General features: G+C 58.4%; 1 protein-coding gene across 2 annotated transcripts in view; it reads left to right on the forward strand.

Moving 5' to 3' along the window:
* Window positions 1-6: 6 nt before the first annotated feature.
* FADS3 (fatty acid desaturase 3) overlaps window positions 7-14,795 on the forward strand; it is a 17,688-nt gene continuing 2,899 nt past the window's right edge. Inside the window, exons 1-9 of one of the 2 annotated variants that reach the window (XM_021717006.1) lie at window positions 7-83; window positions 10,968-11,078; window positions 11,542-11,739; window positions 12,449-12,550; window positions 12,666-12,788; window positions 13,051-13,111; window positions 13,592-13,668; window positions 14,169-14,266; window positions 14,661-14,745. In XM_021717006.1, the coding sequence (XP_021572681.1) occupies window positions 11,590-11,739; window positions 12,449-12,550; window positions 12,666-12,788; window positions 13,051-13,111; window positions 13,592-13,668; window positions 14,169-14,266; window positions 14,661-14,745 (696 nt within the window). In that variant the 5' untranslated portion in view covers window positions 7-83; window positions 10,968-11,078; window positions 11,542-11,589. Of the gene's footprint in view, window positions 84-10,966; window positions 11,079-11,541; window positions 11,740-12,448; window positions 12,551-12,665; window positions 12,789-13,050; window positions 13,112-13,591; window positions 13,669-14,168; window positions 14,267-14,660; window positions 14,758-14,795 lie in introns of those variants that run through there. The other variant, XM_021717005.1, reaches the window with a different exon arrangement.

The raw sequence follows: 14,795 nt of genomic DNA on the forward strand, positions 1-14,795 counted from the left end.
GCGTCTACGACATCAGCCGCTGGGCTCGGCGGCACCCGGGGGGCAGCCGCCTCATCGGCCACCACGGCGCGGAGGACGCCACGGTAAGGAAGCCAGCGCGGGAGCGCCCGGCCACCGCCGCGGCAGCCCGCCTCCCCTCGCTGACCTTTGGCCCCACGCCCGGGACTCGGCGCGGCGATGGGGCGGCCAGGGTGCGGGGGGCGAGGAGGCCAGCTCGCTGCCCGAAGGGCCCGGATCCCCGGAGCGGGTCTGCCGGGAGGAAGGGGTCCCGGAGGTGGGCGTGTCGTGGAGGGGCGAGCCCGCCCGGGTGAGGGAGGCCCCTCTCGCTCTGAGTCTCCTGTCTCTGTTCTGGGTCCCCCAGACCAGGCCACGCATGCTAGGTGTCCCCAGGGGTTGACCGGAAGGCCGTTCACCGTCACCCCGAGGCTGGGCCCTGCTGGGAGGTCTGTGGCTGTCCCGAGACGGTAAACTGCGCTGAGGGGCAGTGACTCACTCCTCGGCTGGCAGCTGCACGTGGGAGGACTTTGCCAGCGGGCTGGGTGGGCGGCTTCAGGAAGCGCAGTCACCCCAGGAACGGGCTGACCCCTGGGGACCCTGACTTCCCAATCCAGCCCCTGTCTAGACCAGGAGGGATGCGGCCTGACCCCGCAGGACGGTCTGGCTGGAGCCCAGCGGTGGGGCAGCTCGTTAGATGACACACACCCGCCTTGTTCCCTCAGTCCCCTACCTGAAGAATAGGGGCCAGGCCATGATGCTCTGTCCTGACCATTCCCGTGTCTGGTTTGGCCACGCTGAGTATCCAAGCCCCGAGGCGATGAACCCCTAATGGCAGAACTTCAGGCAGCAGAGGAAATTCTGTCCTGTCCCAGGACTGCCAGTGTCCCCACCGCAGGCCACCTGCCCTCTGCCCACCGCCACCTTCATGGGTTGGGCAACCTTCGGCGGACTTTTAGGAAGAAAGCTCCTCTTCCCCGCTTCTACCCAGGAAGCTGAGGAGTTAAAAACCGAGAGAGCGCCGTGTCCGTGAGGGCCAAGGGGCAGGGCGCTGGCCTGAGGGGGTAGCACTGTGGGTTGAAGCCGCCTGCCGGTGGTGATCGTGAGCATGCCAGTGCCTGGGTATGTGGTGGCATGGGTGTAGGTGTCTGCCTTCTGCCAGGGCGTGGCGGGATGAGCACGCAGCCCCTGGCCCTCGGCCTGGTGGAGCCCTGGCCTCCCTTCACGCGTCTTTGGGATGCCAGCTCCAGCATGGGGATGGGGTCAGGCGAGGGGAAGGACTACAGAGAGCTTTTATTCGTCGCTCTTTCCTGCTTGGTGCCAGGCCTGTGTCGGGGGCCCTTCCTTGTGGAATTCCTGGCTTACAATTCAGCTCAGGACCCTGAGACCTCCACCGGACACGGTTCTCACTGACTCATGGCCAGTAAGGTCTGTTGAAAGAAAAAAAATCACTCTGCTCCCTGGGGCTTGGTCCTGGCCCTGCCCTCAGAGGCTCTGAGCAACCTGGAACTGGGCACATCACCCCTCTGAGCCTCAGTTTCCTCATCTGTACACTAGAGAGAGGTGGGCCAAACGGGAGCCAGCTGAGAGCAAGACAGTGAGAGGGACAGTGGCTTAACTCTGTGACTGAGGCTGCCACGGTCGTGCTTTGTCTTTGGTAAATGTTGCTGCCTTGCAAACTGTAAAGTGCAGCGGGATAGCCCCGCGTGGCTACCCCTTTGCTAGGTGACCTTGTCTGGCTATGGCCCTGTCTGTAGTAGGAAGAGGTTGATTTCGATTGTCTCTGAGCTCCCTCAGGGTCCCCCACACTGGGCTGGAGTTGCCAGAAAGGCTGATCCATTGGCCAGAAGGGCTGTGAAGGGGCTTAGGGAGGGGGACCCCGGTCTGTGCCCATGATGGGCCCACAGGGCACTGAACCAGCCCAGTGCCCTGTGCGGTGGAACCCAGACCCCAGGCACCCCATCCCAGGGGACTCAGGTGGGGATGGGCTGTGTTCCGGCAGCCACCTCTCACCAGCCCTGCTTCCCGTCAACTGCTCTAACGTCTGGGCAACAGAAGCCTTCCGGCCAGAATTCCCAGAGTTCCTGAGCCATGAAGTCAGCCTGTGGCCATCCTGGGACACAAAGCCGGATGCCCAGGGGAGAGCGCTCTGGGCCCCAGGCCAGATTTGTCCGAGAGTCATAGGCAGCCAGAGACTGGTGGAGCCAGCCAGGAAGGGGCGAGGCCCAGCCGTTGCTGGTCATAAGAATACAAGGGCCATGCCTTGAGCACCTACTGTGTGCTGGACCCCAAATCCGGAGCTTGATGTACCACTGCTGTCTTAATCCTCAAGACACCGCCATCCAGCAGCTACCATTTGGTGTGATTGTCATGTTACAGATGAGAAAACAGGCTCAGAGATGCAATGTGACTTGAAATTAAATAGTTGGTCCAGGGTCTGAATCCACAGCTGTGTTCTTAAGCACAGTTACGTGGACACCTAGCCTGTTGTTATTCATTCATTCTTTGATGACTGACTCCTTAAATCCATCAATGAGCATCTCCTATGCGTCACGCACTGTTCTAACCTCTGAAGATGTCACCATCAACAGCACATTTGCAGGGAGGGCGTGCCTGGCACAAGGATCAGCGAGAGCAAAGGCTTGGAGGTGGAATCGTGCGTTGCACTGGCTGCAGGAGAGCGCAGTAAGGGAGAGGTGTCAGCCATGAGATCTCGAGGCTCCTGCTGGATGCTTGTGTCTTTGGGAGGATGGTGGCTTTATTCTAAAGAGGTCAGGAGCCACAGAAAGGGCAGAACAGGCTGGGCGCAGTGGCTCTCACCTATAATCTCAGCACTTTGGGAGGCCGAGGTGAGAGGATTGCCTGAATCCATGGGTTCGAGACCAGCCTGGACGACTTGGCAAGACCTCATCTCTACAATAAAGCAAGGAAAATTAGCCAGGCGTGATGGCACATGCCTGTAACTCCAGCTACTTGAAAGACTGAGGCGGAAGAATCACGCACCACCACGCCTGGCTAATATTTTGGTTTACTGTAGAGATGAGGTCTTGCCATGTTGCCTAGGTTAGTCTTGAACCTGCGGGCTCAGGCAATCCTCTCCCTCAACCTCCCGAAGTGCTGGGATTATAGGCATGAGCCACCATGCCCAGCCATAAATCTGACGTACATTTAAAATAATCTTTAGTGGCTTGGTGTGGTGGCTCATGCTTGTAAACCTAGCATTTTGGGAGGTCAAGGTGGGAGGATCACTTGAGACCAGGAGAACATAGACCCCCACCTCCACAAAATAAAAATTAAAAAATTTTTAAAAATTAGCCAGGCATAGTGGCATGTGCCTGGAGTTCTAGTTACTTGGGAGGCTGAGACAGAAGGATTGCCTGAACTCAGTAGGTCGAGCTGCAGTGGATGTGAGCATGCCACTGTACTCCAGCCTGGTCAACAGAGTAAGACTCCAACTCAAAAAAAAAAAAATAGCCAGGTGTGGTGGTGTGCATTTGTATAGTCCCAGCTATTCAGGAGGATGGGACAGGAGGATTGTTTGAGCCTGGTAGGTGGAGGCTACAGTGAGCTGAGACTGTGCCACTGCACTCCAGCCTGGGTGACAGAGCGAGACCCTATCTCAATAAAATAAACAAATAAAATACAGGATCCTTAATGAAGAAAGCAAACCCCGGAAAAGTGTGGGTTTGGAGAAGGAATGATGGAGACCTGCCCTCCCCTAAGGGAGGCCGCTCAGATAAGGGAACCATTCAGCTGGGCCCTGACTAGGGGTGTGGCCAGGGCAGAGGGCTAGCGATGTCGTGGGTACAGGCACACCTGTGGGAGCAGTCAGGAGTTATTTCTGCATGTCTTTAGAGAGGGAGCCAGCCTGGCCTCACTCTGTGACCTGGGACACATTCTTTCCCTTGTGGGTCTCGGTTTCCCCATTATCATGAGGATAAGAATGTTTTCATCTTGGGCATACTGTGAGGATGGTGCTAGGCACCTGGGTGCCTGGTTACTATGGGCAACAAAGCTCCATACCCATGGGGGTGGCAAACACATTGCCCACAGCACCTTGGGAAGGGTGAGGGGTTTCCCAGCTGCCCCTAGTGCCCTTTGGGATGAAGCCCTAATAGCTGTGGGAAGATATAAGTCCAAACAAACCTTCTGAGCCCCCTGCCTTAGAACCCTCCCTTTACATGCCTGTAATCCCAGCACTTTGGGAGGCAGAGGCAAGAGCTCAGGGGTTCGAGATCAGCCCGGGCAACTTGGTGAGACCTTGTCTCTATAATAAATAAAAAATTAGCTGGGCATGGTGGCACATGCCTGTGGTTCTGGATACTTGGAAGGCTAAGGTTGAAGGATCACCTGAGCCCAGCAGGTCGAGGCTACGGTGGCCGTGAGCATGCCTTTGCACTCCAGCCTGGGTGATAGAGACTCTGACTCAAAAAAAAAAAAACCTTCCCCTCCTTTTAGGTGGCCCTCTGGGCCTGACCTGAGCTGGAGGTGGTGGTGACCAGTGCCGCACCAGAGGCTGCATCATAGTAATTGCGGCCAACAGTTATCAACCAGGCACTGTTCTGAAGGTATCTGATTCCATTCTCCTAACAACTTTAGGAGGGGCGACCTATTGTTAGCCTATTTGCAGATGAGGAGACTGAGGCTGAAAATGGATGATGTGATGGGACCCTTGAAGGGCTTGGAGGGTGGGGCTTGTGTCTGGGTGGTAGCTGTGGAGGGGCAGGACAGGGACAGATCCCAGACAGAGTGAGCGTGGGGCAGCTCCAACCATGTGTCCCCAGAACCCATGCTCTGCTCCCACCACCACATGTCTGCCTCGAAAGTCTTGTATCTTAATGGCCACTCCCATGAAGTGTGACCACTCGGGACCCCTGTGGGCATTGTCTGCCCTGCCCCTACCCACCCAGGCCTATTCCTCAGAGGGGCTGCAGTGCCCTGTCCCCTCCCTAGGAGAGGAGTTAGGATTGACTGGCACCTGCAGGAACGTAGCGCCACGGTCAGGCAGCCCTCCACATTTCTTCCTCAGGGTGTCAGGGCTGCTGCGAGTGTCTGATAAAATGGTCAGTTCCAGAAGTCAGAGGTGGAGCGCGGACCCAAGTGCCAGAGGGTCTGGCCACTTTGGGGTCACCACTGGGTCAGCAACACCTGTGAGGCCAAGGATCCTAATGCGTGTGCCCACTTTCCACCGGGTCATCAGGAGTGCTGGGGGGACAGGGTGGCTTCCTGGGGCATCCGCCCTTGGCCTGGGCTCTGCTTCACAGGCCAGAGTTGGCTGTGCTGTGTTCAGAGCTGTGTCTTGGGGCCTCTTTGTGTCTCATTTCCTCGTATGTAAAGTGGGGTGCTGACGGTGCTTTCCCACTGGCCTCCTACGAGGGGTGCCCCTCCACAGCTACCACCCAGACACAAACCCCACCCTCCAAGCCCTTCAAGGGTCCCATCACATCATCCATTTTCAGCCTCAGTCTCCTGATCTGCAAGTAGGCTAACAATAGATCCCACCTCTTAAGTTGTTAGGAGAATGGAATCAGATACCTTCAGAACAGTGCCTGGTCGATACCAGCAGAACGGTGTTGGCCGCAGTTACTATGATGCAGCCTCTGGTGTGGCACTGGTCACCACCACCTCCAGCTCAGGTCAGGCCCAGAGGACCACCTAAAGGGAGGGGAAGGTTTTTTGTTTGTCTGTTTGTTTTTGAGTTGGAGTCTCACTTTGTCACCTAGGAAGGAGCCTCTGAGTGCTGGGCATGGCTCAGCCTTATCCACCCACCAGGGGAGAGGGAGGGAGGGGTGTCCTTAGGCCTCCCCCCCTCACCCCATCTCCAACAAAGGCATCAGGGACAGCGAGGACAGACCCAGACCACTTGAGCCCCCAGCAGCTCTGCCCATTCACTGCTCCACCCCGTTCTGGACTGATCTGGAACATTCCTGAAAAATCCCTCCTTCCCCCGCTGTGTCCCTGGGGTGGAAGGAGGGTGTCAGTCCCTCCTGTCCCCAGCCTCAGGCTTGGCCGGAACTTTGCAGCGGAGAGCATCTGCCCGCCTGCGGCCAGCCTCTCTCTGGACTCAGAGATGCACATCAGGGCCGCCGGGCTCTCTAAGAGCTGGCCAGCCTCCAGGCCCTTCTAAGTGCTTCACCTGCACCAGCTCCGTCCTCCCGGCAGCCATGAGATGGGCGTTTGTGGTTCCATTTTATTGACAGAGCAGAAGCGGGTGTGGTCTTGTCTGGGCAAGCTGGCTCTCAGGACCCTCTCCCAACCTGCTGCTATGGGGACTTCATAGGGAGCCCCGAGGGCTCTGGTGGCTGATTGGGCCATGGTAGTTTTCAGGGACCAAGGCAGGGCTGGGCTGTCTCTGTTTCCTGAGGGAGTGTAGCTATCCCAGGCCTGGGTTCAAATCCCAGCTCTGCCACAACTAACTCTGGGACCTGGGCAGGAGTCCTCTCCCTCTGAGCCTCTGTTTCCTCACCTGTAAAACGGTTCAACCCCTGCCTTGGGGCTGTGGAGGGTTGACCTTTGTCTCATCATTCACACGTTCTGTTGGGCACCTGCTCTGTGCCAGCCTCTGTGGACACCGCCATAAACAGAGCCTGCTAATGTCCCTTGGAGCTCGTGTTTGGGGTGCCTTTTGGGGGGGGGTGTGCCCATGGGGGTGGTTTCACCCAACTCTGCCGCGAGACCTGAGGAGAGACCCTGAATGCCACCTTCAACTTCCTTGGGTGGGGTGAGGAGTCACAGAGCTACATACCCTGGGAGAATGCTTCCAGGTACACTGGGTTGGTGAGGGTGGGCACTCCCATGGTGCCCTGGGACTCACCCTCCTGACCTCACAGCCCAGGCTTCTGGCAGCTGAGTCCTTGGCTGTTTGGGATGATGAGTAGCCTCGTGGTGAGGACCACCCAACTCCACCTAGGAGGCCGACTGCTGAGTGGCCGCAAGCATGGTTTCATAGCAGACCTAGATTCTGAGCTAACCTTCGTCAAATGGAGCTGTGTGACTTGGCAGAAGGGGCTTAACCTCTCTGAGTCTCAGCTTCTGCCTGGACCCTGGCTTCCTATGCGGAGCCCCAGAGAGGGCATGACCCCAGTCATTGCTCCAGGGAAGGTTATTTGCTGGTCCATCAGGTGTCAGTGTGAGTCCAGGGCCCTGCCTTGCTGGTGTCCCTGTTAGCACAAGAAGTACAACTTGGTGGTGCACATCCAGGGAGCCCAGCCTGCTTCCTGGGGACCTGCCAATGGCCCACCTGTCCCTTCCCCTGGCTGGAGCTCTGCCTACAGCCCTGGGGTGTTCTGACCCAGGCCTGAGGGGCCACACCTCCCCATATCACCCTAAGGGATAGACCTGGCTGGAAGACGCTTGGGGAGACCTGGCTCTGTCTTGCCCCTCAGTACCTCGACAGGGCTGGCCTGGGTGGATCAGAAGCCAGGGAAGGGAGTCAGGGTGACCGACCTGCAACCAGATCCTCAGCTTAAAGGGTGACCCCAGGACAGACATGGGGATGGGAGAGGGAAGGACTGGGTGGGGGAGCCCCCGGGGCCATGGTCCTAGTTTGCGTGTTCCACGGGGTGCATGCTTGTGTGCCGTCTGTGCACGGCCGCATCTGGCTGCGTGTTCATGCAGGGGCTGTGACCCTGGGCGTGTTTCTGAGAGCCTCAGTCCTGCTGAGGTGGGCTGGTGGGTGTGTCTGCGTATGTGCACGCGCATCCAGGCTGTGTGTGCTGCCAGGGGAGCCTTGAAGGAAAGAGGGAGCAGGCATCACGCTCATTCAGCTGAGAAACGAGGGACGTTCTGGCCCAGGCTGCGGCATGGATGGCCCTCAAGGAACCAAGCCAAGCGCAAAAGGACAAATGTGGCATGATTCCTCTTAGATGAGGTTCCTGCAGGAGTCTGAGTCATAGAGACAGAAAGTCCCACGGTGGGTGACAGGAGCTAGGGAGGAGGGAACAGGAGCTTGTGTTTAATGGGGATGGTTTCTGCTGGGAAAGGCAAAAAGGTTCTGGCGGTGGATGGTGGTGATGGGGACAGAGCAGTGTGAATGTGCTTCATGCCACGGAACTGTATACCCAAAAACGGTTTAAGTGAGAAATTTTATATGCGTTTTGCTACAATTTAAAAAAGTTATTATTATTATTTTTTTGAGACGGAGTCTCACTCTGTCTCCCAGGCTGGAGGGCAGTGGCACGCTCACAGCCACTGCAGCCTCGACCTGCTGGGCTCAGGCCATCCTTCCGCCTTAGCCTTGCAAGTAGCTGGAACAAAGGCACGCTCCACCACACCTGGCTAATTTTTTCTTTTTTCTTTTTTTTGAGTTGGAGTCTCACTCTGTCACCCAGACTGGAGTGCAGTGGCCGCTCCTGGCCACCACCTGCTGGGCTCCGGTGATCCTTCCGCCTCAGCCTTCCAAGTAGCTGGAACTACAGGCGCACGCTACCACGCCCAGCTAATTTTTTTTTTTTTTTTTTTTTTATTGTAGAGATGAGGTCTCGGCAGGTTGCCCAGGTGGGTCTCGAACCCGCGGGCTCAGACAATCCACTCACCTCGGCCTCCCAAGGCGCAGGATTACAGGCTGAGCCACTGAGCCCGGCTAATTTTTTGATTTTTTTTCTTTTTTCTTTTAGAGACGCAGTCTTGCTATGTTGCCCAGGCTGGTTTTGAACTCCTGGGCTCAAGCAATCCTCCCGCCTCTGTCTCCCAAAGTGCTGGAATTAAAGGCAGTATCCACTGCGTCCGACCAAAACATTTTTTTTTTGAGTTAATGTTCAACAACCCAGGAGCAGAAGGGCCCTGAAGTCTCACTGCCTTGGTTTGCCCCGAATTCAAGGCCAGCCTGGGCAACGTAGTGAGACTCCGTCTCAAAAAATAAAGGTCACACAGTGAGTGGGGTCAGCAGGGCCGCAAGAGTCTTCCTGACTCACTCTCAGCTCACCTGGACCCAGGCAGCTTCCTGTGGGTCCTCTGCTTCCCCTCTGCTCCCTCTCTCCCAGTGTCACCGCCCTTCCCTCAAGGTTCATCTCCAGAAGGGATGAGGTCTACACTGATGCTGCATCAGCCCAGGTCATTCTAGAAGCTGCACCCCCCCCCCCCACCACCACCACGCAGTCCTCAATCCCCAAGCTGCCCTGGGCGCAGAGCAGGCAACAGGCAAGGGGTCTTCTAGGATGAATCCTGCGGGTGTGGGCTCTACATGGGGGCTGGAAGGCCTTCCTTCTCCCAGGGTTGTACTGAGATGGAATGTCCTGGCAGTTACCTCAGGGCCCGACTGTCATTTCTGTCTTAAGATCCACCAGCTGGCCAGGCTCGGTGACTCAGCCTGTAATCCCAGCACTTTGGGAGGCCGAGGCGAGGGGATTGCCTGAGCCCACGGGTTCGAGACCTACCTAGGCAACTTGGTGAGTCCTTGTCTCTACAATAAATAAAAAATTAGCCGGGCATAGTAGCACGTGCCTATAGTTCCGGCTACTTGGAAGGCTGAGGCGGAAGGATCTCTGGAGCCCAGCAGGTCGAGGCTGCGGTGGCCATGAGCATACCACTGCACTCCAGCCTGGGTGACAGAGTGAGACCCCAACGCAAAAAAAAAAGCTCTATCAGCTTATAGGCTCCTTAGTAAAAGGACGGTCTGAAGCTCTTGTTCTCAATCAGCCTTCTTCAAAGGTGTTTCCTTTAGCAGCTGGGAGGCCCTTGGGTCACCTCTCCCAGACCCATGGGGACAATACTGCCCAGTCACTGTTTCTACAGTCCAGGCTGCTGTATGGCTGTGGCTTGCCTGTTCAGAGAGAGCCTCAGAAAGTGCAGAGATAAAGATTGGTTGAAGGCTGGGCATGGTGGCTCACTCCTATAATCCCAGCACATTGGGAGGCGGAGGTAGGAGGATTGCCTGAGTGCGCGGGTTCAAGACCAGCCTGGGCAACTTGGCGAGACCTTATCTCTACAATAGATCCAAAAATTAACAAGGCATGGTGGCGCGTACCTGTAGTTCCAGCTACTTGGAAGGCTGAGGCGGAAGAATCGTCTGAGTCAAGGCTGCAGTGGTCATGAACATGCCACTGCACTTTAGCCTGGGTAACAGAGTGAGACTCCAACTAAAAAAAAAAAAATCAGTCAAACAAACAAGGAGTCAATTACAACACCAAGGCCACAGGTTGATCAGATCAGGAAGGCTAAGGGAGCTCAGGTGTGAAGTTCAAGTTTGCCGACACTTCAACACTGTCTGGGCCACTTCCTGGTCTCTTCCCCAACCCTATCTTTCTCCTCCTCACTCTTCCTTTAACCCCTCTTTTTTCTTCCTTTTTTTTTTTTTTGAATTGGAGTCTTACTCTGTCGTCTAGGCTGGAGTACCGTGGCACACTCACGGCCACTCCAGCGTTGACCTGCTGGATTCTGGCGATTCTTCCGCCTCAGCCTTCTAAGTAGCCGGAACTACAGGCACACGCTACCGCGCCCGGCTCATTTTTTATTTTTTTGTAGAGACGAGGTCTCACCAAGTTGCCCAGGCTGGTCTCGAACTCCTGGGCTCAGGCAGTCCTCTCGTCTCTGCCTCCCAAAGTGCTGGGATTACAGGCGTGAGCCAACGTGCCTGGTGGGATCTTCCCATGAAAGGACTCAGAGTCTTCCAGGGAGATCCCTCTGCAGACCCAGACCTGAATACACTCAACCATGTTTGGTCACTCACCTTGCTGGGTGACACGGATGGTGCCAGGCAGGTGGGGGGTGACAAGCGGGGCACCTGGGGCCTGGGGAGGACCAGGGAGGGCTCACGGGCAAGGCTGACCCACCTGGACTCATCTCTTTGACTGCTGCACACGCAGCTGACTTCCTGTGCGCGTGCCTGTCTGCTCTGCCCATCCATCGACAGTGCGCGTGCCTGTCTGCTCTGCCCATCCATCGACAGTTCTGCCTTGTCTCTGCCAGCCGCCCCTGGGTGCTACTCCAGCTGTCTGTCTGTCTGTCCATCCCCCTGACTGTCTGCTCTCCCCCAGGATGCCTTCCATGCCTTCCACCAGGACCTCGATTTCGTGCGCAAGTTCCTACGGCCCCTGCTGATTGGAGAGCTGGCCCCGGAGGAGCCCAGCCAGGACGGGCCCCAGAACGTGAGCAGGGCCCCGGGGCAGGCTCTGCCCCTGGGGGGGGGGCACTGCCCCGTGGCCAGCGGCGTCTCTCTCTACAACAGTCCAAGGGATTGCAGCCAGGGATGGGCTTGCCATCCCTCCCCCAGCAGGCAGCTGAAGGTGGAGCTGTGGTCACACCCTGTGCCAGTTCAGGGCACTTGCTTGGTCCCCAGCCAGCCCCTTCCTTGCTCCTGCCCTCACCTCCATCCACCTTGAGGATTTTGATGAACTGAGCGCTCTGCCTTTCTCTCCTGGCTCAGCCCACACCTTTTGGGAGAGGGGGCGACTTCACTGCCAGCCAGTCCCCAACTCACACCCAGGCTGGGTGGCCCTCGTCCTCTGGCCTCATCACTTTGACCACACCTCTGGGGCCTGGCACTGGGAGGCATGGCTGGGGCTTGAGGAGTAGAGTGGGACTCGCTGACCGGCCCCTCTGCCGTGGCAGGCCCAGCTGGTGGAGGACTTCCGAGCCCTGCGCCAAGCAGCCGAGGACATGAAGCTGTTTGATGCCAACCCTGCCTTCTTTGCTTTCCTGCTGGGCCATATCCTGGCCATGGAGGTGCTGGCCTGGCTCCTCATCTGCCTCCTGGGCCCGGGCTGGGTGCCCAGCGCCTTGGCCGCCCTCATTTTGGCCGTCTCCCAGGTGATCCCAGCGCTGTGTTGCAGCCACCCCTAACTGCCTGCCCTACAGACACGGGCCCCAGCACACGTGGGCACTCCGGACTTATTTGTTGAATGAATGAATGGATGGATGAGGGAGTGAATGAGTGAAAAGCCCTGGGGCTCCTAAGGTGTGCCTGTGGGTCAGGCTAGGTCATAAATGAGCCAAGGAATTTCCTTATTTAATGACTCCTTTGTGAGGCTGAGGCGTGAGGATTGCTTGAGGCCAGGAGTTCGAGACCAGCCTGGGCAACATAGCAAGAGCCCATCTCTACAAAATATCAAACAATTAGCTGGCCGTGGTGACACATGCCTGTAGTTCCAGCTACTTGGGAAGCTGAGGTGGGAGGATGCTTGAGCCCAGGGATTGGAGGCTGCAGTTAGCTAGGACTACACCACTGCACTCCAGCCTGCGGGACAAAGCAAGACTCCGTCTCTAAAAAACAAATAAAAGCTACATTCTGAGCAAGCGCAGGACAGGAAGCCAGTCTCATAGCACCACCCTGAGACTCAGGTGTCCTTATCTGTAAAAGAGGGGACTGGCCGCAGGGTCTTCAGAGGGGGCACTAGCTGTGGGTGCATGCTGTGAGCTGGAAGGGGCCACGGGGGCTCCAGGGCTGGGGCCCCAGGCTGGAGCTGGGCCTGGTGCATCCCATCCCTCCCAAGGCTCCTGACCCTGCCTCTCCCCCCAGGCCCAGTCCTGGTGTCTGCAGCACGACCTGGGCCACGCCTCCATCTTCCGGAAGCCTCGGTGGAACCACATGGCTCAGCAGTTTGTGATGGGGCAGCTGAAGGTGCGGGTGGGGGCAGGGTGGGCCGCCGGGCACTGAGCTGGGCCTGCCCACACATGTGGCCACAGAGTGGGTGGTGCGGCCTGGTCCTGCCCCTGAGAGCCCCTCTTCCCCACAGGGCTTCTCCGCCCACTGGTGGAATTTCCGCCACTTCCAGCACCACGCCAAGCCCAACGTCTTCCACAAAGACCCAGACGTGACAGTAGCACCCGTCTTCCTGCTGGGGGAGTCGTCCGTCGAGGTGGGTGGGGCGGGACGTGGACACCCCCAGACCGGGCCTGCAGCCAAGGGGGCACTGGCGGCGCCTGAGCCCCCACCAAGCCCAGCCCTGGCTCCTGACCTCCCCTGCCCCTGTGGTCTTCCCTCTCCACCTCCCAGCCTGCTGGGGACGACGGGCCCAGTGGCTAGAATCTAGAGTTGCCTTTGACCCTTGGCCCCTGACCTTGCCTGCGAGGAGGAGGGCCAGGAGAGCCGCTCTCTCCAGCCGCCGCCTGTCTCCACAGTACGGCAAGAGGAAACGCAGATACCTGCCCTACAACCACCAGCACCTGTACTTCTTCCTGAGTGAGTGTCCGTCCGTCCTCCCAGGGTGGGGCATGCCATCCTCTTGCTGTCTTGGACAGCTCCCAGCCACCTCTGGAGGCAAAAGCACCCTCCCAGCCCGCCACCTGCCCCGGTGCCCTCGCCACCGCCGTTCTTCCTGCCTGGGTACCTTCCAGCCAGGTGCCATCGCGGCCCTGCCAACCCCCACCTAGAATTCCTTCCTGACCTGGCATCCAAGAGGTCTGGAGCCCTAGAGCTTTGGGGCAATTGTTGGGACAGACAGAGTGAGGATACACGGCTGGCCCCAGCCTACAGCAGAAGAAGGCCAAGGTGGGAGCCCACGGGGCCAGGACCGTCCCGGGGAGGCCCAGGCCCAGAGAGAATGAGTGTGGGTCAGGCCTTGGGGGTGATGCGGGGTCACCCCACCTGGATGGGACCAGCACCCATGCTCTCTGGACGTTACTGGAATGACCCTGAGCTCTCTGGCACCCCGTCTTGCAGTCGGCCCGCCGCTGCTCACCCTGGTGAACTTCGAGGTGGAAAATCTGGCGTATATGCTGGTGTGCCTGCAGTGGGCGGTGAGTGGCACTCAGGGTCCCAGCCCACGGCCGTGATGGCAGAAGGCGGGGCTTCTGGGGGGCAGCCCCTGCCCGTGAAGGCACCACTGCACGCGGTGGTGTAGTTCATGTGTGTGTGTGTAGGGGGAGAGCAAGCCTGCACATGACTGTGTGTGCAGGGGTGTGAGGGTGTGTGCAGGGCATGGTGGGGTCTCGATGGGGGTGTCCTTCTGCGGGGGAATTGCTAGGCTGACTCTGCCTGATGTCCATGTCCCTGGCGGCCTCCCCTCCACCACACCCTGCACGGCACCTTCTCGTCTTAAGGTCAGTCTTGCGAGCTGGCAGGGTGGGGACCCTGGCTCTTTACCCAGCTGAGAAGACTGGGACAAGGGGTGGCCTGTCCCCGGCTCTGAGGCAAATCAAGCAGTGGGGGTAGGGAATGACCCTAGCACCCCCCACGCGCCAGGCCTCTAGACCCCGGCCGCCAGGACACCCCTCCGTCTTGCCTCTGCCCCCTGCAGGACTTGCTCTGGGCCGCCAGCTTCTATGCCCGCTTCTTCTTGTCTTACGTCCCCTTCTACGGTGTCCCTGGGGCGCTGCTTCTCTTTGTTGCTGTCAGGTATGGCGGATTCGGAATAGCGGGGAGCGGGTGACCTGGCCACGGCCCTCTTCCTCACAGCCTCCACTTTCCCATCTGCAGAATGGGGCCAGCAGGACTGCCTCCCCGGCTTGTTAGGGGAATCAAGTAAACTCCAGTGGGATTGGGGGACATGCCTGGCACGCAGGTGGCCCCGTGGGTGTCCACTGTCATGAGCGGGCTGCCCTGGGCTGGGCCGTGGAGTGGACACTGCCCCGTTCAGCTTCTTTAAATACCGCCAGGGAACGATGCCCACAATCCGCTGTCCAGATGAGGAAGCGGAGCCCCTGTGTGGGGGCCACGCACCCTCCAGCCTCCACTCGGGTGCCTGAGTGGTGAGCTGGATGTGGGACAGGGCCCGAGCCTTCCTCTGCAGGGTCCTGGAGAGCCACTGGTTTGTGTGGATCACACAGATGAACCACATTCCCAAGGAGATTGGCCATGAGAAGCACCGAGACTGGGCCAGCTCTCAGGTGGGCGGCGGGTGGGGCTGGGTAGGGCTCATCCTGGG

This window comes from Carlito syrichta, unplaced genomic scaffold (genome assembly GCF_000164805.1).
Source record: "Carlito syrichta isolate Samal-C Ts95f unplaced genomic scaffold, Tarsius_syrichta-2.0.1 Scaffold309147, whole genome shotgun sequence".
Lineage (NCBI taxonomy): Eukaryota > Metazoa > Chordata > Mammalia > Primates > Tarsiidae > Carlito > Carlito syrichta.